Here is a 22851-nt window from a genome sequence, read left to right as displayed (position 1 = left end):
TAAGCAGCCCGTCCCTTTTCAGGCAAGTCCCAGGACTCTGCCACTCCCTACTCAACAGGCAGGCTGCTGGCCACACTCACACTTTCAGCGCTTCCACCCTGGCCTCCTTGCTTGGCCTCTCCATGGCTTGCATCCAGTCCTGGTAGAGGCCGACAACGAGCAGCTTGCCCGGGATGCTGCGGAGAAAGTCCTGCAAGGCCAAGGGCTTCAGGTGAGCCTTTGAAGGTTCCAGGCCAGCCAGGAGCTCTTCCAGCTGCAGGGCAGAAGCGCTCACCTTCAGGAGGGCAGCCAGCAGGATGACAGGCTGGTTTGCCAGGTCCACATCTGCGCCGCGGTCGAGGTCCTCCTTCAGCTTCTGGAGCGCCGTCCCCCTGTCGGATCTCCGGAATATCCCCTCCGTCGACGGTCCTCGCTGGTGCAGGATGTCCAGGAGCTCCTGCGGGAGACGCAGGAGGACAGCTGCTTGGCTGAAGAAACAAGTGACGGCAGAGGCCAGAGCTCTGTCCCAGGCTGGGCTCCCCCCCCCACCCGCAAAGGGTCTGGCGCCAGAAGCGGTGGCCGTGGGTGAAAAGCCCCGTGCCCCAGCCACCCCCGCAGCCGCTGGGGACAGTGGCTCTGGAGCAGCCACAGGGAGGGCTGGGGCCCCCCTGTCCAGGCTGGCCTACCTGGATGGGCCGGGGCAGCGTGCCGGCCTCCCCGCAGAGGGCTGCCAGGGGCTGCCCAAAGAGCGCCCTGCTGCAGCCGGAGCCCGCCTGCCCTGGCGCCGGGGCAGCGGACGGGCTCCGCCGCAGCGCAAACGGCCAGGGCAGCCCCCTCCTCCTCCTGCTGGTGCTGCCGCCGCTCCCTCCCGCTGCAAAGGGAAAGAGAGCAAGAGCCCGTCAGTGGGAACCGCCAGGCCAGCGCTCCCGGAGCCTGCCCTGCCCTGCCCTGCCCTGCCTGCAGCGCGGTGCTGAGCGGTGCGGCGGGACTGGACGGGCAGGGAGCCGGCAGCTGGAACCAGGGCTCTGGCTCAGCGGCTCCGGCTCGCAGTCTCCTGAGAACCGGCGGGACAGCGGGACAGCCCCGCCCAGCCCTCGCCCTGCCCTCCCCCAGGCCGCGAGCCGCAGCAGAGGGAGGCTCCCTGTCCCGCAGAATCACGTCCAGCGGCCGCTGCCCAGCGGGTGTCCCTGCTCGTCCGGGTGACATCCGTCCTCCCTTGGGGTGCCCAACCTGCGGGGTGACACTCAGGGAACAAGGGAGCACGGCTCCTCCCGGCTCTGGCCGAGGAGCAGGGACCCATGTGCCCGGCTCTGGGGACAGAGCTCAGGCAGGCAGCACCTCGAGTGCTCAGCACTGTCGAAGGGTCCCGAGCGCTCAGCTCTCTCCTGCTGCAGCGTGATGGGCACCGATTTTCTCTGGCCAAAGGGCAGCAGCAACAGCATCCTCAGTTGTGCAGACGTGCCGGTCCAGGAGAAAAGAAGGCCCTCCCTGCCCTTCGTCCCCAAACTCACCTGGTGAGTGGCAAAGTCCCCCTCCATTGGTAGATGGGGCTGTTGGAGGCCCTTGCTTGGGATCAGCCTGCAAGAACCAGGCTGCGCTTAGAGAGCATCCCCGCGGCGGAAAGGGCCACCGGCGAGCGGCCACCCGGCACCAGCAGCCTGAGGGCGGCAGAGCGGGGACCCTCTGCCCTCCCGGACTCTCTGCCTCACGCGGCAGGTTTCCTCCCAGCACCACCAGCGGGGACATGCGGCGTTCCTGGTGGCTCCCCAAGCCTCTTTGCGCCCGGGGTGGCACCGCGGGACCCTCCCTCCCCCCTGCACAGGCTCACCCCACTCGCTGCACATCCCTGGCACCCCGGCACAGCCAGAGGCGGGTGAAAGGCAGCCGTTCTCACCTCTGCCTGGTCCTCCATCAGCCTCTCCAGGCTCCTGGCGCTGAATGTCTTCCACTGGGCAGGAGAGAAAGAGTGGAAGGAGGTGAGCAGCGATGCCTCTGCTGCTCGGCTGGAGGGCCAGCGCTCGGGGACAGTGGCCAGACTAGAGAGACACTCACGGCATGGCGTCGGCTCAGCTCCTTCTGCAGGAGTTTGATCGATGGGACATCGGTCACGCGGGCTCCCGTGGCTCCTTCGGGTGTCCTGTGCACCAGCAAGGGACAGAGAGAGAGCTGGCTGAGCCCCAAGCCACCTCTTCTCCCTTCTCAGGCAGCTCTGCCTGAGAGCTGCCCGCAGCCGCGGCGGCAGCTCTCCCCACCTGGGGAGCTGTGTTGCCCCATCCGGCCGCGCCTGAAGCACCCCCCTAGCTTACCCCAGCAGCTTGCCCAGCCACAGCTGCTTCAGTGCCCGGGAGCTGCAGAAAGAGAGGAGAACCAGCGTCAGGCCCCGCTGCCCCCCAGCCCCTGGGTCGCGGCACAGCCTTGCCCCTTGGGAAGGGCAGAGGGGCAGCACGAGGCCCCGTGGGGCAGGACAGGGGTGCTGCCCAAGCCCTGGCTCCCTGTGTCCTGCCAGAGCAGCTGCCCCTGCCCTTCCCTTCTGGGGACCAAAAGGTGACCAGGGGATGCAGGATGTGGAAACGCACCCCCATCCCTCCCTGCCGGCGTGCTGCCCGCTCCCTGCCCAGGCTCTGCACGGAGGGCAGAGGCCATTCACAGGGTGGTGTGGGCACGGTTGGGACCCTCTCCTGCCCGGCCGTGGGACGTGGCACCACGACTCACCCGAAAGTGGCAACACAGGTGCCGCTGGGCCAGATGAAGATGATGGAGGTCCTGTCCTCGTCGCTGTCTTCCTCCTCCTCCTCCTCTTTGACGTCCCCCGCTGCCTCCTTCCCGCTGCTCAGCACCCACAGCTGGTCCAGGGCCAGGCGGAGCTGTGGGTGCAGGGTGGTGCCACGTCTGCGGAGAAGAGAGACAAGCAGTGAGCTGGAGGTGGCCGCCTTGGGGTGCCCTCTGGCAGAGCCCTGCCCCCCACCTGCCCCTCTGTGGTGGTTAAAGTGAGCAGTGTTAAAGATGACACAGTAAGCATGGGCAAGCCCCCAGCACATCGCAACGAGTTGTGTCTCCCGGGGTTTGTCAGATTGGCAACACACCTTTTCCAAACACTCCACCAGTTTATCAGGACTCTGCACTTGTTTGGGAGTGAAATCCCAAAGCATTGGGGGTGACCACTGACTCAGGCACTTGCCCATCTTTTCCCACACACCTTGCCATTTATAGCTATCTGCCCTCGGGGCAGGTTTCCGGGTGGCGCCATTATTGGAGAAGTACCGCATGGCCCAAAACAAGATCTGGCAGACATTCAGAAAGCGCTGTGCCGCAAACACACTGGCCTGGGTGCTCCAAGGATAGCTAAAACTCTCAAAAACCGAGAGCATCTCTTCCCCTGGCTCACCCACAGAGGCGGTGAGACCCCTAACGAAAGCCCAGGCAGCAAACAGGTACCGGTTCACCCCCACAAGCAGTGATGCAAGCACATTATAAGCAGTCACTAGCCAGTATAGCAAAATAAAACCCTTGACACATTTTCCACCGATAACAAACACCAGCACTGGGAACACACAGGGGATATAAGGATTAATCCAGCCCCACCACGCAAGCAAGTTGGCCAGCACTGCAAATGTTCCTTATCAAACAAATACAAATAAACCCAGAAAAATGGCTCCTAACAGATGGCTCTAACACACCTTCTCCTTTTGTCCTTATCTCAACCCTCTCGTGCCACACGTTGGGCGCCAAAAAGGCTGTGGTGGTTTAGGCCCCGCCGGGACCCGAGACCACGCTGCTGCTGCCCCTCCCCCACCCACCCACCGACCGGAACGGGGCAGGGAGTGAAATACAGACCCCGGGGCTGAGATAAGGAGAGGTTTGATACAACAGTGCAACAGCAACAAACCGAACAACAAGAACGATAACAATAGCAATAACAGTAATAACAATAAACAGAACAAGGGATATACAGATACAGCGGTGAGGGAAGCGACCCCACCCCACGCGTTTACCAACCTTCCCGCGCTTGGGCGCCCGGACCTGACGTCAGCATGGTATTGAATAACCCGGCTAGAGCTCCCTCCCCACTGCTGGGGAAACTTAACCCTATCCTGGCTAAACCAGGACACCTTGGGATGGACATTGGTGCATCCAGCACCAAGGCCCCAGGGCCTGGGGCTGGTGCCAGAGTGTCCCTGGCCTGGTGGCAGGGCCAGGGATGGGGGAAAGGCAGTGGGGCTCTGAGGGTCTTACCGCAACTTGGCGATGACCAGTTCCTCCTGGAGGAGGAGAAGGCGCCTCTCGCTCCTCCTGCGGCCCCGGGTCAGCCGCACGTCTGTGCTCAGCACCGCCTCGGCGTCGGTGAGAGCCTCCCTGCGGAGCAGAGAGCGGCGGGCATGAGAAAGGCCGCGGCTGCGGGGCCCGGCCGTGCCCACCCATCCCCGAGCCGCAGGGGGGATCCTACCTGGAGTGCCAGCAGCAGTTGGCCTGGCCCATCCTGCCCGGGACAGGAGGACCCTCGCTCTGCACCGCTCTGGGATGCGGCCCAGCCGGTCACAGCGAGGACGGGAAGCGGGGTGCCGGTGCCGGGAAGCGCTGTTCGGCCAGAGCCTGCCTCCTGCCAGCGCTGCTCCGTGCCAGCACAGCCCCCTGCTGCCGGCTCTGGTGGCTGCTGGCTCCAAAATGGCCGCCTCTGGGAGCCCAACTGAAAGTGGGCGGGGCCTCGTGCTGGGGGTTCTCTCCAGCATGGCCCTGGCTGTCTTGCGCTGGGGAGCCCAGAGCAGGACAGAGCAGAGGGGAAGCACCCCCTCCCTCCGCCTGCTGCCAGTGGTTTGCCTGCTGCAGCCCGGGATGCACTTAGCCCCCGTTGCCCCAGGGGTACTTTGCTGGCTCCAAGTTGCTCAACTTTGGGTCCACCATGACCCCAGGGCTCTGCACAGCTGCTTTCCAGCTGGGTCTCCCCCAGCACATACGGCTCCAAAGGCTTCTTCCTGCCCAGGTCCAGCACTTTGCTCTTCCCTCTTCCCCTTCTTCAACGACAGCAGGCACCTGGCAGCCCCTTTCTCCAGCCTGTCAAGGGCCCTCTGCTTGGCAACACAACTCCCGGCTGCAGGAGCCTCTCCTCCCGGTCGTGTGCCTTCTGCAAGCTGTCTGAGGGTGTGCTCTGCCCCGTCATCCGCATCACTGAATGTGGACAGCGCGTGCATCGTGCGGCGCACGGCTTTCTCACAGAATGATCAGAAATTGAGGGGGAAGATCCACTTGTGTGTGTGTGTGTGTGTGTGTGTGTATTATAAATACGGTGCTTCTCCCTGTCATCCCTTCAAGCCATTAAAAGGTGTACAGGCTCTCTCGTTTTTCATTGGAATGTCACACCCCTTGGTAGTACTGACCTTACGTGCAACGTTGTATCAGGCTGTACTCTCGCCTAGACTGTTAGATAGTAGGTAGCCTAGAGTAGTAGAGAGCAGATGATCTGCATTAATGGTGCTAACGCCAGTGATGGGAGGCTGCATCTAGCTGTTCAGCCGAAGGGTAAAAATCAGAGGTGGCTGTTGAACTCAGTGGGCAATTGACTGAATTCAGCACGTTCAAAAAAGAGAAGGTACAGGAGAAAGGCATATTCTGTCTTGACTGTTACAATGCAGGTTTTAGGAGGTATGAAGATAAACCCTGCATGCCCCTCCGCCCACCCCCTTCCAAGAGAAAGGACTAGAGAAAAAAGATGCAACTTCTAGAGCAATGGGGCTTTTAATAGCCAAGTAAATTTCCCCGTATCATGCCCATTCAATGAGCTACTTTGTCTGACACTCCGCCTTACTCGGTACCAGCATAAGACTCTTCCCGGAAGAATTAGACAAACCAAAAAATTGCTGTACAGCCAGTTGCCTCTGTTACGCTATGGAAGATGCAGAATTCCTCCCTGACCCACAGCTTTCCACCTACAACCAAAACCGTAGTGAAGTTTTCCTCCATTTCAAATGGGCGCTGATGGCTCTTCCCCAGGGAAAGCCTTTCCTCTGTCACTCTGGGGGCACAGCTGCTCATAGGCAAGGCAAGCCCCGAGCCTCACGCACCATCCGAGGCCACCACCGTCCTCCTGTAGCCGTGAGCAAGATCTCAAACTCCTTTTCCGCTGCAGGAGAAGAGTTGTTAATAGAAGCGGATGCACGTGGCACGGTCTGTTCCAGAACAGTCACAGCTGTTCAAAGCTTTCCGTGCCCTGGGTTGGTGGTTGTCAGGACCAGCTCCTGCGTCAGCTTGCACCGAGGCTGGCGACAGCTGTATTTCATGCAGGTAACTCAGGTTTAACCCTTTGTCCCCTGAGCATCCGCACAGCTCCAGCAGCACAGAAAGTCACAGTGGGCCGCGCTGGAGCAAGCTGCTCCGCTGGACTTGTGGCAAGTGTTGCGTCTGCATCCCTGCCCTTCTGTTCTCCCTGTAGGGTCCTGGTCAATACAACAAGCTGCTCTCCCTGGAAATGACCATCGTGGCGAAAGACAGACTCCACTGTGAGCCATGACCTTCACCCACCGAGCAGCCAGCACAGCCAGGGACACGTCTGTGCGAAAGGCCCTCCCCGTGGCAAAAAGGGGATCCATAGTCAGCTTTGGATGGCGTGTGTCTGGTGGAACTGTTGATACTGCGCGATGCCTTGATTAAAATAGGAGCGATGAAGAGAGTTCAAAACCTGCCCTTTTCAGGAAAAATGCAGGAAATCAGAGTCTTTGCAGGAAAAATGCAGGAAATGGGCATCTTTTGGCTATTTTACACTCCAACCAGAAAGATTGTGGGCCCGTGTTTTGCTGATTAGGGATACCAATTAAACTCAGACACCAGAGTGAAGAGAGCAGGCGTATTTTACTGGAAATAGCTAAATAACGTAACAGAATAGTACAGAAAACATACAGTACGAAAAGACACAATAGCGCACTTAAACAAATAGGAAAATACAGGGTCATGCATCAAATCATTACTACCTGAGGGAGAGAACAGTGATTAAGAAAGATCCATCACCACTTGCATACGTCACCATCATCCAGACCCGCAGCGGCTGGGCAGCCCCGGTTACAGCGAGGATTTGGAGAGCCTGTCCCGGCAAGTGGGAAATCCTACGCGGTGCGTCCACCCGTAGGTGAGGCTTCCAAAGTCGCTGTGAGCGGGTCCAGCCTTATATAGCCCAAAATCAGCAAGCCAGAACAGCTGGCACCTCTGTTTTGAGCGGAACATCTGGTTTCACTCTCACATTAGATTCCCCCGGAGCCTGGCCAGGGCTCAAGGGAGAAGCTAAGGGAGTTTCCCTGCTTATCTAATTTATTTATGTTCTTTTTAGAACAAGGCCACACGTCTGGTCCCAAGGCCGGACAGCAGGCTTCATGGCCTTGTTAACTTACCTCTATGCCAAGAAGAAGAAAGATACATTCAGGATAGACATGTTTCCATTACATTCATCATCAGTCAGGAGTCTATGATATCTAAGCTACATCTTTCATTAATGACCATACACATATCGTTAATGACTACATACTAAGTTAGCAGCTTTGGCTCGGGGCCTGTTGTTCAGGCTTCAACACTTCAACACTTTAGCGCTTTTTACATCAGGATAGGCGGTTTGTTATAACCTAGTACAATACCTACTAGCACAACGGTTATCAGGTACAAAATATACAGGATTCCTCTATAGGTCAACTCTGGCTTGGGCCTATTGTCCAAGCCTTAGCACTTCAGCCCGGTGGTTAACGCTTTAAGGGCAGTTCAGCACGTTGGGAAAAGGGATGGAAGACCACTCTTGTGGACGCTGTCTGGACTGGGCTAGGCTGGGGTTGGAGAGCCTGGGAGGGTCTCCGCGGTCCCAGCTTTCCCGCAGTGCTGACTGTGGTGGCTGCTGCCTGTTCTTTCCTGCAGTGCTGACTGCACCCACCTGGTGGGGCTGTCCTTGGGAAGGGCACCAGAGCCGAAAAAGCCCCTGGTGGAGGGGCGGGGAGAAGCTCTTCTCCAGAGATTTGCCAGAAACTCTCCAGAGCATCCCTTTTCTAGCCCATGAGATGCTCTGTGTGAGAAGGGAAGGTGCCCGTTAATCCAATATATGTCAGGTCCTGCAGGGCCCCACCAGGATCATTTGACCTACCCATCCTCCCGCTGCAACTGCAGGTTCTGGAAGTCTCAGGTAGGTCTCCTGACATATCCCACAGCCGCAGTCAAGCTCTCATGCCTCAGTGTGTGCTTGCAGGGCATGTTTCCTTCCCACTAGCAAGGGCTGAATTTCAATTATATGCCTCTGGGTGATCCAGAGCTAAGCAAACCTTTTTTTATGTGTCACATTTCTTTGCAGTTCCTGTCTGTGATTTGTCTCCTGCATGGGAGCTGAGGGCACAAGCTGACCTAGTCTGGAAACTGACCCCTCTCTCTCCAGGCAACTCCAGTTCCCAGCTTTTTCCTTTGGCTTTTCCAGCCTGATGATCTCCACCACCATCTTCTACCTGTTGTACAGTGAGTGTTTATCACAGCTATTAGTACAGTTGCACAGCACTTAAAAAAAATGCTGATAAAGAAGAAGGACAGAGAAAAAGAAAAGTTCTATTTTGAAAGAAATCCATTTTTGACCTCCTGCAGCTACCTGTGGATGAAAAACATGGGGAAAAATTTCAGGTCAGCCACAATACTTGGTTTCATCTCTGAGCTTGTAATTGTCTGGCTGTTCTGGATTGTCTTACAGTGAAAGAAGATTTTAAAATTAAAACCAGCTTCCAACTCCCCTAGAAATGATTTTTGGTTTATTTTGATGCCATCAAACTTAGAATGGTTTTAGACACCTTGACTAATTTTCCTCTAAATTAAAGAATAGAAAAAAAAAATCACGACATCACAAAAGCCTTTGATGTCACTATAAATATATCCTCCTCCACACAGGCAACAAGAAAGAGAAGTTTATCCCATTTTACTGGTTATGTCAGCCATTGAAGAGCTGAGCACTGCAGTTTCCTTTCTGGTTTGTGTCAATAAGGAACCAGAAGAGCAGGCAGCGAAGTCAAGGGACCACTAAGGGACCTGACTGGGATGAGAGGAGGAACCTGCTGTCAAATTCACAACTGAGCATGGGCTTTCTAAATGTGAGCCCAGGAGGGAAACCAGAACACTCGCCTTTCTCTTCTAGCTGTCAACTTTGAGGACCCTTTATGTCTCTCTATAAGGGATGCCACAGCTCAGTACCATGTTGTGTTATCATCTCAGATAGCAGTCCACAAGTTATTTATGGAACAGATGGCAAACAGCTTATTCCCTGCTCATGTCCTCCCGGTAGCCATGGCTTTACAGGGCTCCACCACATTTCCCAGCCCTGGGTGCTACCAGGACAGCTGGGAATCCATCTCCAAAAGCCCACCCTGTCACTGGAGTGTTTCAGGGCAGCACTGTGCCCCCACAGCTGTGCCAGTACAACCAAATCCTTTAGAGATACACCCCACTGGGGGAAGAGAGAAAGACTCTGTCTTCCAGGGCTGGGGACAGCCCTGAGTTAGCCCCGAATCCACCATCACCCCAGTGCCACATGTTTAACACTGTCTCCATTCATCAGCTCTGTCTGGCTCCTCTCTCCTCACAGCAAGGCAACTGATGGTGGTCAGTGGCCCAGCAAGTTACAGACCACAGCAAAAAGGAGTCCTCAGCCACTCCACTATCTCTTAGCAGGGTGCATGATGGATTAAAAACTTATTCTTCTGACAAGGATTGTAATGAGAAGAGAAAATAGCATTGCATGAATCCATTCCTCTGACAAGGATTGCAATGAAAAAGACGGGAGCTTTCACCATTGCTGTGTTAGTGCTGCAGATCTGTCCTCCTTGCTCTTGTCAGTATTAATGAAGAGAAAGAAAATAACAGCTGCATCTTCTTTGGAGTAAGACAGATTTCTGGTTTGGTTTGTCATGAAGGAAATGTAAATATCTACAGATTTCTTCCCACAGAACTGTGGAAAAGCTCCTGCAGAACAGCTGAAAGTCACTGATGTACTAGCAAGACAAAGAAAATACAAACTCCAAAGAGAAGCTATGCAGCACAGATCAAACTTACCTAAGAAGCACTGTTTGCCAGAGACGCACTTTTCTGATTGCTCTGTGATGTCATAAAATTATATGATTCAGTGAGTGATGTCATCTTTCCCTGTTGTTTCCCTGCTTGGATTGTGGAGCTGGCATCTCTCTTGCTTTCTGCAGTTCTCTTCCCATCACCATAGCTCATTACAGACCACAAGTTACAACTGCAGCTCAGCCACCTCCTCTGCCCCTGTTCGTCCCCTTCCACCACAGAAGCTGCAGGCACAAGGCCTGCCTGTGACTTCATCCAAGCTGTAGCAAGACCCAACTTGTGGCCAGAGGGACTGTAATGCTTCTACCACAACAGTCGTGAGAGCTGAGACTAGCAATGGCACTCCAGGGTGTAGTAAGAACACTAGATATAGGAGAAAATAAAGACAGAAAGTGTGATGACAAGATGTGAATCCAGAATGAGAAGAATGAAAGCTAGTAGGCATCCCTACCTTTCCCCCATCTCTGTGTCTCCTGTGAAACATACCCAGTTTCAAACAGCACCCAAGACACAATATATTGTAGAAACAGTGTTACACAGTTGATGATATGGGCTCCTACTCCTTATTGTCAGTTTTCAAAAAAGGCAGCTTGTTTTTCTAGCTATCAGACTATTTCAAAAGGCTTGTAAAAATCTGTCTGTGCCTGCCTGGACACACCCAGAAGCCTTGACTCTTCAATTTCAGGGAAAAACTGGAAAACATGGCCAAAATCAGTACAACCTTTCCTGAAGTACAGACAGATTTCAGAGAACCCAGATCCTGCTGCTGTACAAATACCTCCTCCAGGCTGAAGAGATATCAAGACAGGACTCTGGGCTGGGATCAAGAAGCAACAGCACATGGGGAGTGGAGTGATACTGGTATAAATAAAGGAAAGCCCATCCTGAAGCAGTCTAAGGGAGCAGTGCCAGACAAAACTCATCTAAGAGCAGGTGTGTGGGCTGGAAACCCTTACTGCTCCAGAAAGGATATCATTCTCTCATGGAAAGCTGCCCTGTTCAGGCTCCATGACACCTTGGTTCTGCTTCAGCCTCAGACTTATTTTACAGTTCTGGGGCAGCATGTCCTGTGTGATCATCTGCTTAGTTTCCTTTTCCAATTCATTAAAATCCACAAGGCATTTGATCATTTCCACACGTTGGTCAGTATCCAAAGCACCCAATAACACCAGGAAACCTTGATCTCTTCATTGCCTAATACCTTCTGGTTCAACATTGCAAACTGAAACACACAATGTTGGAGTTGCAAAATGTTGTCATTCAAAACTATACAATCAGGATTTGCAAAACTTTGACATGAGTTTGGCATGTGCTAGCATGTGATGCCACCAAAACCTGGGATTAGGTTGATACTCCTATCGAGTTTGTATAACTACACCACCTTCCAGGATAAACCATCTCAGAGCATCCACGTGTTTGTCACAGCTCACACCCCAGCAAAATAAGACCTATTTCTATTCATCAAGACTGTATACCCCTGTCCTGCCAATTCTTCTACCAAGAAAGAGAGTATCTTGCCTTTGTCATTAGGCAAAGGTGAAAGGATGATTTTATGTTCTGTGAGGGTCTATTCAGAGATTGCCTGTCGATTATATCAGAAATTATAGATCTATTTTTATCTTTAGCTCTGCTATCACATCCCCATGAACACCCTGGACTGTCACTTTGTCTCACTACCTCGGTGGTAAATCAGGGCTGCAGATACCCCCGCTCCAGTGGCACTTCAGCTCATTGCAGACCAAGAGCACAGAAAGAAGCAGGTGAGCTGCTCACTCGGAGGAAGGCACTCCACTGGTGGCAGGAACACAGACAGGCTTTGTGCATCGGGCATTGTGCTTCAGGGTCCATGGGTGCCAGGGACCAGCACAAGCAGGGAAGGCCAGGGGGACTCCAGCACTGGTCATGGCCTCACCAACAAGGTACAGTCCCACGAGCGAGGGGGGTCCATCAACAGCCCCAGACACAGTGAGGGGACAAACTGGGACTAGGGTCCCTGCAGGGAACCCTGTCTGGAGCAGGAGATGGGGTAGGAAACAAGGCTATAATGTATGTAGGAGGGATCCCTCCAGGAGGCAGAGGGACCAGGGACCCAGGCCTGAGTTTAAATGGGCTCCTGGCCAGGGTACATGGCTGGAGGTCCCTGCTCAGGACCATTAAGGCCTATTAGTGCCCTCACGGCTCTGACAGTAGGAAAAGAAATAAATATTTCTGTAAACAGAGGCTCAAAACTTCAGTTATACAGGGAGGAAAGCAAACACTGCAGCACTGGCAGAATGACACATCAGACATCCCTCCAGAGACAGGAAATCCAAACCTGTGACACTCCTTGACTTCAGTTCCTAAAGCAGAGTCATGCGCAGTATCCGGGCACAGGTGGGAAAGACAATTGGGGGCTGGAACTAGATGATCTTTAAAGGTCCCTTCCAACCCAAACCATTCTGCGATTCTACAAGCTGTCAGACAGGAAGAGTAGGCAGGAGCAATGCCAACAGATCCAGGAATATGCTTCTGATTATAGGTTGCCCAGCAGAAGTGGCCCAAATTTGCCTGAGTCTTGAGCCAGCTGGTTTCTGCGGGAGCCCTTGGACCTTCTGGGCTTTGGTCCTTTAAAACAAGAAAGAGTAGTAATCGTCACCAGTGCTGAGTTGCTTGCCTATCAGCTGTAGTTTGCAAGAGAACTGTGAGAGGTAGGTAATATCCATGAGGCTAAATTCGGGTCAGGACTAGGTGCAGGAATTACTGCCACTTTCCAGCCTTGCACAGGTACTGAGCACAAGGCTGCCTGTCCATTCAGTGATATATGGGGCAGAGGTGGGCCCTGGATGCTGAGGGAGAGGTGAGACAAGTGTAATGAGATGTTTCTCATGGCAAAACCTGATGTAGAAAGTCAGAGCAATTGTTCCCAAGCTCTCTTGTCTAACAGCTTGTTGCTGCTGCTGCTCTAGACCTGGGAAAAGCCAGATATGCATCCAACAGCTTGTCCGTCTCACCCCTATCATCAGTGTACCGAAAGTTACCACATGACCTTCTGCCATGCAATCAAAATGGTGCTGTGGCCACATACCACCTTTGAAACATGTAACACCAGCCAGCCCACAATTCCTGCATACACCTTCCAACCAAAACCAGGCAGAGGCAGCAGTCTTCCCCCAAAGTCCCTCAAGTGTGATTCACTAGCAAGCTATTTTGGTGCTCCTTCAAGAACATACCTTTTTGCAAAAGTTTTTGATGACCAAACTCCAGATAGGCACTGTTTTTTACAAGCACCAAATCTTTCATGGTCATTGTTTCTTCTCCAGGAGGCCACCAGACTTGAGGTCCCCCAAGACTTAGGCCTTCTTTCCCAGTTCTGCTCAGGTCCAGCACTGCAGCAAAGGCTGGTGGCTTTAAGAGACTTCCCAGCTGTGTGGATTGCCTGGGAGAGATGCTGAACACAGGGGACTGTGGGTGGGAGTCTCTTGCACACTGGTTTGCAGGCAGTCTGTGACACGTCCTAGAGAAAGGCTGCTCTTCTCAGGTTTGCATTAAAACCCACACATGGGGCAAGCTGGCTGAACAGCCATCATCTACAGGTGGATGGGACAGTTCAGTGGCTCCCTTTCTAACCATACTTTTTGGACGTAAACCCACGAGTCAGAGCAACAGCTAAAGGCAGGTTCCCATCTCCTCCTGGGAATGGGGCAGTCTTTGCAATACTCTGACCCCATCTGCACCCAGTCTACTGAGAAATGTGGAAACTCATCCCTTCCAGAGGACTTCCACTGACGGTTTGCTTAGGGACTTATCAAATCTACATAACTACATGAATACCAATTCACCTTTAATATATATTGCACTGTTCATGTCTACTGATGAAAGAGGATATGGAACAATAACAGGTAATGAATATATTGAACTGAGCAGTAGATATATCTGGAATGTATAACTAGATTCTGCTTTGACTGTTCAATATTTCTGCACAAGCGTGGGAGTGCAGTATGCATTCACCATGTACAATAGAACTAATACCAAGAACTGTCTGTTTGCAACATTTGTTACCTCTGGAGAATTTAAAAATTGAGTGAAGGGAAATGTACTTTTTGTTTGTAGAGTGTCAGCTGAGTCTTTATGCATTTCAAAAGCTCAGACACAGGCAGGACCTGAACTATCGCATCTCCTGCCTGTTTCTATACCTTGTTCCTTTCTTCAGAAGTCAGATTCTTCTTTCTTCCTTTGTGGCTGTTGACCTCCTCCACTGTTGCTGATGTGAGTTGCATCAGCAAGAAAGCTTTGAATGCACCAGCATGGAGCTCGGATAGCCAAACACTCAAACCATGATACCTGTAGGATACAAGTGCCTGGCAAGAAATAGTTTGCTCCATGCAAGTGTGCATCAATCATGATACCTTGTTTTCTTTGGTTTTCAGATGTTCTTTTTTAAAACAATGAGCTTTTTGTCCTTTGGACAAAAAAAAAAAAAAAATGTTCCTCTGTTATGAAAACAGAGTATTTCCTAAGCAGCTTCCACTTAGCTGGAAAGCTATTTACCACTGAGCAGTATTTAGATGGTCATCTGTCCTACTCAGCCAGAGAGCTCATGGCCTGGGTTTTTCATGAGCTGCTCAAGCACAGCAGTACAGAAAGAAAATTTGCTGCCATCTCTCACCGACCCCAGGAAGGAGGATGAACTAACAGGCTCCACTTGCTGTGCCTTCCCTCCTGTGAGACAGAGGTGGGGAGAAGCATATCTGGGGAGGACGCCAAAGCAGTACTTCCCACCCCCCAGCCTGAGGAAGGGGTGAAGAGGAAGCTTTGTAAGTCATGCTCACAGGAGGATAAAGAGAAAAAGGAGAGAGGATGAGTGGGACCAAGGGCACTCTGTCCTTGGGACAAGCACCTCAGTGCCTTTAAAGACTCCAGGAAACCTCAGTGGGGCTTGTATCAGTTTTGCACTACCACCACCAACCTGAAGTACTAGGGACTCTTCTGCAGTTGTCTCAATTCGGATGAGGCACTAACACGTCAGGCAGTGCTGAGCATGGCCAAAGTAAGATCAGGCCTGATGCTAAAAACCCTGCGTAGCAATCTGGTTCCTGCTCTCTTCCCTGCCCTTTGTCTCTCACCTTCGTACTGCCAACCACAAACCCACAAGATGGGTGCTCTGCTGCACACTCACCTGTGAGCAACACATGCCAATCTAATAGAAATAAGAAACATCACTTTGCCTATGGATTTGGATCTGGTCATTTAAGAACCCAAGGTACCAGTATTTGGGAAAACCAAACAAACGAACAAGGAAACTTAAAGACAGCCATGCAATAGTGGGGCTCTAGGAATCCTGAGTAAACCGTCTAGTATCAGACACAGGGAACCAGCCATCAGCTCTGTGGCAAAAAGTGCAGGGAGATTCTGGCATCCTTATATCCCGAATGCTGCAAATTCCAAAGTGAAAACAGCCCATACTTGCAGAGGGCTTTGAAATGCTCTTTTTTATTTCCATGCACTTGTGCTAAGTGATTTTACTCTTTAAGATAATGGCTATTCATCCCAACACTACTTTGTAAAAATCCAGTCATAGGAGGCAATCTTCTTATCTCCTAGGATACATGGGTTTTGTTTGAATATGATAAGGCTACAGAAAAATTAATTTATTCTCTTGACATAGTCTCTCCTTCTGTGTATATATGTGCATATATATACGAATGTATGTATTTTTAGCTAATGAAACAAAAAGTACAAACTTAGTTTAAAAATTCAGCTAACAGCATTATATGGTTTTATGCAGAGACAGAGCTTTTCAGTTCCTGCTAATTAGCCTATCTCTGACTCTGATGGAGTTTAAACTGGCTGAAAATCTAGCCCAAAAAGTGGCATTTAATTTTCTAACTTAATTTCAAGCTACAAATGAGACTCTTATGTTAGGTGATTTAATTTTATTTTAAAATGCTAAAGAAGTATTAACAAGTCATGTTTTCCAAAATTTGTGGCTGCAAAAGTTCCTGAGACAAGGAGGTCTGGTTTTATCTTGATTCCTTCAGGCTTTGCTTCTTAAAGGTAATCAAAAAAGAGAGAAAAAAGACACAGGGAAATTAACTTATTGAGGATAAAGATTGAAGTGAAAATGAACTAACAGCAAATGCCAAATGAAATAAGTAGTCTGGCAAAGAAACTGTCAAAATTGCCTTCTACAGATCCTCAGATTAAAAAAAAAAAAGACAATTTTTTCATCCTTACCTATTTTTTCTCTGTCATCCACATGGTGTTCCATTGTGACCCAAAGTTATACCTCTCAAAAGCTAGACAAAATAACGTATTTCCCTAACTTCCACCAAGGTTTCTCCAACCTTGGAGCTGCCAAGTAATCCTGTTCTCAGTATTAGATAAATCTGAAAGTTTAAATACTTGAAATCATACAGTTCACCACGATTTTGTTGCAAAACTTCAAACTGCACGAAATCTCCAAAACCCTCTGGTAACAGACCAATAGAGGGGAGTGTGGACCCACGAAGACCTGAGTGCTTGGTTCTGTGTATGTGTTTAGTAGAGACCGTATCTTCCTCTAAATAGACAGGAAAATCATGATGGATCCAAGGATTTCATACCCCAGCATCGTAGACCGGGCTTGGAGGCACCAGTCACAGATACACTTTTCAGAAATACAAAGTTTGAAACCAAAGCCTCCTTCCCAACAGGAGGCTGGTTCAAACAACACCAAACAAAACCTCCGTCTCAGTTCCTGCAGTAAAGAGCAACCAGCTTTATGATTGCTGTGGGGACCTACAGGTGCAGCTCCCTTCCCAGAAGTATTTTTAGCACTTCCTAAGCAAGTCCTTCATAAGACTTCCATAAGAAGTCCTTCAAGAGCCTACCTGGATGAGGTGCCCAGCTGGGCTGCAAACCTCCTCACAGGCACTTCCAGAAGTGTGTAGTAGCCTCCTCTGACCGTTTGACACCCTGAGGCTCTAGTCCTCAGTCTCAGGAGCCTGGAAAACGGAGACTCCAAAGTCACTCAGACTCTGCTGTAAAACATCACCCTGAAGTTTTCCTCCTCTGATTTATGCATATGCAACACAAACATGCCGTGAAAACTTCCAGTCAAACCAACTTCACTATAAAAATCAATAATATGAATTGTGTACACACTCATATTCACCCACCTTTCTTTGACTCTGATGAAAGGTCATAAAGGTCTAGTTGTACAAAGTTGGGCAAGCAGTTGCTCCACCACCCAGTTTCTCAGTATTGCTGCCAAGAAAACAAGCAGAACTCCAGTTGTTTTGGTTAAATCATGCCTTTCTGATGCCAAGAGACACTGCAAATTAGTTAAGCATCATTCAGAGGAAATTTATATCAATTTTCCGTCTCCAATGAGACCTGTGTGAGCAGTTCCAGCTACATGAAAAGCATGTTTGGCTGATAAATATTGTGAGAAGACAAGGTCCAAATGGAGCCGGCTCGGACACCAGGTGAGGTGGTAGGAATATCTTCAATAATACAAGCTAGCTGGAGTCCTGCCAGGCTTTTAGCCTGGTTGTAACAGCTGCCGTAGGTGAACACAGCAAGGGGCAGACCCTGTGTCAGAGTCACGAAAGCAGACAAAACACTTAAGAAAGAAGACATTAGCTACTGTGCACTGTCAGAAGTTTAAAGAGCTGTCACAGATTGGGGCGGGGGGAAGAGGGACATTCTAAGCAAGGACAGTCTCCAGATTTGTTCACACATGGTGGCAGATATAGTATAAATACTACAACATCCAGATATCTATACAGATATGGATATGAACACAAAACACAGCTTAGCTGCTGCAGGCCTCCCCCCCGCTGCCTGAGGGCTGAGAAAAGCCGTGTCCCCTCTGGTGCTGACACCCAGCTCTGATGTACTTGTCCACCAAGGCTGGCTGAAGACTGGCATGAAGCATTTAACAAGAGAGATGACTAGTGATTTGGAGAGAGTTGTAAAGAAAAGGTCAGACAAGGAATTTTAATTCACCTGCACCTCTGTTTCCTAAATTAGTCTTGGGGAAAGTGGCTAAAGTTGCAGTTACTGTGTCCACAAGATGAATGAACAGGACTTCTGAGGTTGAAGGCAGGTGGTTTCTGAGGTGTTACCTACAAATGCCAGTCTGTTCCCCTCCCTCCAGCTCCACTCTTTCCATGGGGCAGATTTCTGCTAGGTGAGAGATCACAAGCCAGGGAAGAAACCTGGATGTACACGGGTACATGACAGGGTTAACCAGCTGGAGCCATTGCTGACCTGCAATTTTCAGTAATATCCACAAACAAGAATGAAAATGCGTTTTAAAGTCCTGGTCTGAGGCACCAGCCTCAAGTCATGGCACTGTAGCTACCGCAGGAGGAGGAGAGCACAGCTGGTCAAATACCCTGTGCCTCGGGGGTGGCTGCCCCCATTTCAGCCATCCTTGGTGGCATGTTTTCCTCTCACATGTTCTCTAGATCTGTTGTTTGTGACTGCTGCCCAAGTTATGACATACAGGTCATTAAAACTGAGCTCAGCATCATCAACGTAAACTGTCTGACAGTAATTTAGGCCATATTCACCAGTGGTGGACAACAATTGGTCATGGTCAGGTTATGTCTCACCCTGCAGACAGGGTGTCTTCTGCAGTCAAGTGCCTTTCCTCTCTCCCAGCCTCTCCCTATACCCTGTGGGAAGCTTTGCTACTTCTCAGCTCCTTGTGACACATCCTGTTTGCTGAATAGGTCAAACCGGGGAGGACTCTGCACTGAATTCCATCACACCACATCCCGTCGCCTCTGACTGATGCAGGATAAGCCACTCATCACTCCTCACCTGTGAGAAGAGGCAGATGTGGAGCACAAACTCCTCTCATCCCTCCAAATGGCATGGCTAAGGCCGCCTGTATGAGACAGACCCTCTCCATCTAACGTGTTTCCACCTCTGTAAGTTGGCAGGACCTCTTAGAAGGGGTTAAAATGGACCTCAGCATTCAGGTCTGACCCAGCCCACCTGATCAAGCTACATGTGAAGTTGAATAGCAAAAGCATTTTGCCTCCAGCATGAACACCAGCCCCAGTCTCCAGTACAGCACTGCTGCAAGATGTTGCCCCCTAACATCTCCTCTACTGTGAGCCTTTCTCCTTCTCTAAGCTGCGTATCTGCAAATTTTGGCAGCTCACCGGCAATGAGAAAGGTTTACAACACACAAGACCATTCTATTAAATATGATGGGCAAAACCTGACCTCCTTTTGACAAACCCCCCCACAAAGTTCTTCTATGGGAGACAGCCCTCCCTGGTCAGTCTCCTGAGTGTATTTCCCCTGTAGCATCTTTTCCCCTCCTCTGACTGAAAGATGAACATACCTGCCTGCCCTGCAGCCATTACATCTGGTCTCTGGAGACTGCAGGCAGCGACAATAAAGCGGGTAGTGAGAAACTGCTCCACTTGAAGCAGCTGTGCTTAACATCAGCATCCAAGTTGCTGCTTTCAAGCACATCAGTCTTCTTCATCATTTTAAACATTGTCAGTACAGTGAGGAAGGCAACCTCTCTGCTCAGCCCTGAGAGGCATTATCCCAATGCCAGCTTTTTATGTAGCTTGGGGAGTAATCCAAAAGTATAACATCACAGATGGACAAAATAGCACATTGGAATAGGTCAGGTTAATAAGGGATTTACAGAGGAAGCTGGGAAAAAAGACATGGTCACAAGTGAACTTAAGTCTACACAGTAACAGAGGGGTATGTAGACACACCAAGCCTCCGTATACTGCTTATCTAAAGCTGTCATATCAGACAGGTGGGCAGTCTGCATTGATTGGGATATTACTTTTGAACACGCTGTGATTTTCCCTGTCTTACTATCCAGCAGGCAGCCACGGAGCAGATTACCTGTAAGGCATTACAAAATGTAATCTTTATTGACAGCTCTTAGAGGAAGGTCTCCTTAAGGCTGGCTTCCCACTGTCACTGCTAATGTGTTGGGCTTGGCTTTATTCTGAGCAGGTAACAAAGGTAAAGATGGCAAGAATCTGTATCTAATGCCTTGGTTCTCATCAGAGTGAGCACCTTTATCTGGGTTTTTCTGGTTCATCCACTCCAGGAGACTAAGGGCAGCTATAAACTGAAGAGTAGTCACACTGAGTTGTCTATACTGCAGACCCATCACCCCCATCCCAGCCCAAAGCCCCTGGGTGCTTAGTGCAATAAAAACACATCTCTGAATTTGCACTTCCCACAAGACAATAGGTTTCAGATTGGTTCCTTTCCATTTTTGGTGAGCATGAAGCAGGTCAGATCATGATTCCTCTGCCTAGCTAAGCCAGTCTCCTGATGCATCTGTTTGTCTTTCTGAGTGTCAGTTTGTAGGTTATGTGACAAAATCTTGCCTCCAGCTCACAGAAGAGTGGCAGGTAAGGAACACTGAATGATACCCTGTTCCAGTTCCTCCCAGGGCTGTCACAAGAGAGCCATCAGCCCCATGGGGCAGGGGAAAACCATCTCTGGGAGTCATAAGGGGTGTTACTGCCTAGGGAGAAAACGCATTACTTGCTCTGCCACCTGGTTCCTAGTGTCTTGGTGAGAGGTGTCCCTCAGGACACATATGAGGATGGGCCATTCTTGCACCTGGAGGATGCTGCCCTTCAAGACCTGTCACCTTTCCTAAGCTCCTTTGCCTTTCAAACTGACTCCCATAGGTTCCCTTGCTCCCCTGCTCCAGGCACAGCTGGGAGTCTGGTTTCTGAGAAATTACTTCTGTCTTCCCAGAGCAGCACAGTCCACCCAGCAGCCTCAGAGGGTAGTAACATCTTGTCAAAAACACAAGCAGAGTGAAAGGGATATGTAACATCAGTCCAGGACAGTGTTGTAGAAATCTCCATACAGGACCCATTCTCTGAAGAATTAAAGAAGGGAACAGAACAAGACAAATCAATTTGTTTTTACTGAAAATAGGGCTTGTCAAACAAACCTTATTTTGCTCTGTGATGAGATTACAGATTTGGTTGATAAAGGGAACTGTCCAGATGTAATAGGCTTAGATCTTCGGAGGGCTTTTGACTTAGTATCAAATGACATTTGGTTTTAAAAAATTTGTACTATATAGCATCAATAAGGCATGAACTAAACAGATTAAGAACTGCCTACCTGACAGATATCAAGCAGCAATCAGTCAGGGGAAACCAGCATTAAACAGTGAGGTGACACAAGAAGCAGGACTATGCCCAGAATGGTTTGCTACTTTCAGCTGTGCTCTGGGAGTTGATGCAGATACAATTGGCAAGTGACGTAAATGCCAGCAGCTCAGTAGAGAGTGATGAGGATGAGGCTGCCATACCAAGACATCTGGGTCACTGAGGGAGCAGGGACTGCTCACACAGAGTCAGATGAATATGCAAAGTCATGCATCTAGCAAGGAGAAACACATAGAACAGTGACAGTACCCCAGAATGGGGGCTGCATGGCCACAGGACTGAACGTGGCCTCCCAGTATGAGGATTTGGCAAAGAGACACAATCCTTGTCTACCAATAGACCACATGTGACTTTTCACGCTGTGATGAGGAGGCCAGTCCTGGGATACTATGCAGCCTTCTGGCATCTAGAGATCAAGAAAGCACAGAAAAGTCAAAGACAGTGAGGAAAAATGCTACCTAAACTATCTAGGGGCTGTGGGGCGGGGAGAGGAGTATATTAGCAAAGAGACTTAGAGAGTGTGACCTGCTGAGAGCTTTGTGGCAGGCCCTCACGCTGACCCTACACATCCTCATTTCTTCTGAGCATTGCCCTTCAGCTTCAAGAACTCCTCTTTCTTCCTGACAGACAGCCAAGATGGTGAGCAAAGGCCACGTCCACCCACAGCCTGGCTCCTCCGGGCTGACACTGCCGGGCAGACCAGACCCAGCCTCTCACACACAGCTCCTCACTGCAGGTAGGGGAGATCTGCAGACGTCACTTGGAATGTCTCAGTGATATTCAAGCTTCAGCAGTGCACTGTGTCATACAAGCAGGACTGGGAATAATGGGCTGTGCTACCTTCTAATTTGCAGCATCGTAACCATTCTAATTTGCAATTTTCCCCAAATGAGACACTTGTAATTGGTAGCAGACAATTGACATGCAAGATGGGCAGTATATTCCTTCAAAAAGTAGCATCAGCCTCTATTGGGATCATTAAAAGATAGCACTGTAATCTCACCCAGGCATTTCAGGTGCTTAACAAACCAAAAAGGGCAGAGTTTCCTTAAGAAAAGCAGCAAGAAGCTGCCAAATGCATCCTTTAACTGAGTGGAGCTTGCCAAGGTGAGTCTTGAGACTGCCAGGCTGAATTACTTTGAGGTTTTTGTTGTTTCTTTGCTTTTGTCACTTTTTTAAGAAAATTAAAAAAGCTAAGATAAAAGAAGAAATACAGTAAGGAAAGAGAAGGAAAATAGCAACCTATAACCCTTCACTAAGAGAGCTGAAGCTCCTTGCTAAAAATCCAGGCAGGAAGCTTTCTGCAGGCTGCACAACATCATCAGAAGCTTAGAGCCTGCAGATTGTTAAGTGTCCCTTATGCCACTCCATCCTGACGTCCAGCTATTTGGCTTTACTTTCCCAACACCCTCTTCATACCCTTGTGTCCTTCAGGAAGTGTTTTCCCTGCCTCAAGCGCATGAAGAGAGTGAAAAAAGAACACTCGCTGCAGGTAGCAGCAAGATTCCGGGCAGGCAGGATGGTGTGTGCTTGGGTCCTCTTCCAACACACAGCCTGCCTGCTTTGGTTGTTTGGGATGTTTCCCTTTCTGCTAGACAAAAACTCAGCTGTGACGAGACATCCACCTTCCCACATGGATGGCCCTACTTGGGGGAGCAGC

At 50.4% G+C, this 22851-nt stretch overlaps 1 protein-coding gene across 1 annotated transcript in view; it reads right to left on the bottom strand.

The window, feature by feature from the left end:
- The window catches only part of LOC141921578 (uncharacterized), a 70436-nt gene that overhangs the window by 3941 nt on the left and 43644 nt on the right, over positions 1 to 22851 (bottom strand). Inside the window, exons 3-11 of the mRNA XM_074820500.1 lie at positions 4213 to 4332; positions 2692 to 2868; positions 2286 to 2327; positions 2032 to 2116; positions 1808 to 1927; positions 1491 to 1637; positions 666 to 757; positions 275 to 436; positions 81 to 190 (exon numbers count right to left, since the gene is read on the bottom strand). Of these exons, the coding sequence (XP_074676601.1) occupies positions 81 to 190; positions 275 to 436; positions 666 to 757; positions 1491 to 1637; positions 1808 to 1927; positions 2032 to 2116; positions 2286 to 2327; positions 2692 to 2868; positions 4213 to 4332 (1055 nt within the window). The remainder of the gene's footprint in view (positions 1 to 80; positions 191 to 274; positions 437 to 665; positions 758 to 1490; positions 1638 to 1807; positions 1928 to 2031; positions 2117 to 2285; positions 2328 to 2691; positions 2869 to 4212; positions 4333 to 22851) is intronic.

The sequence above is a fragment of the Strix aluco genome, chromosome 3 (assembly GCF_031877795.1).
Source record: "Strix aluco isolate bStrAlu1 chromosome 3, bStrAlu1.hap1, whole genome shotgun sequence".
Classification (NCBI taxonomy): Eukaryota; Metazoa; Chordata; class Aves; order Strigiformes; family Strigidae; genus Strix; species Strix aluco.
The sequence above is the reverse complement of the archived record's forward strand: the minus strand, read 5'-3'. Positions and strand labels throughout refer to the sequence as shown.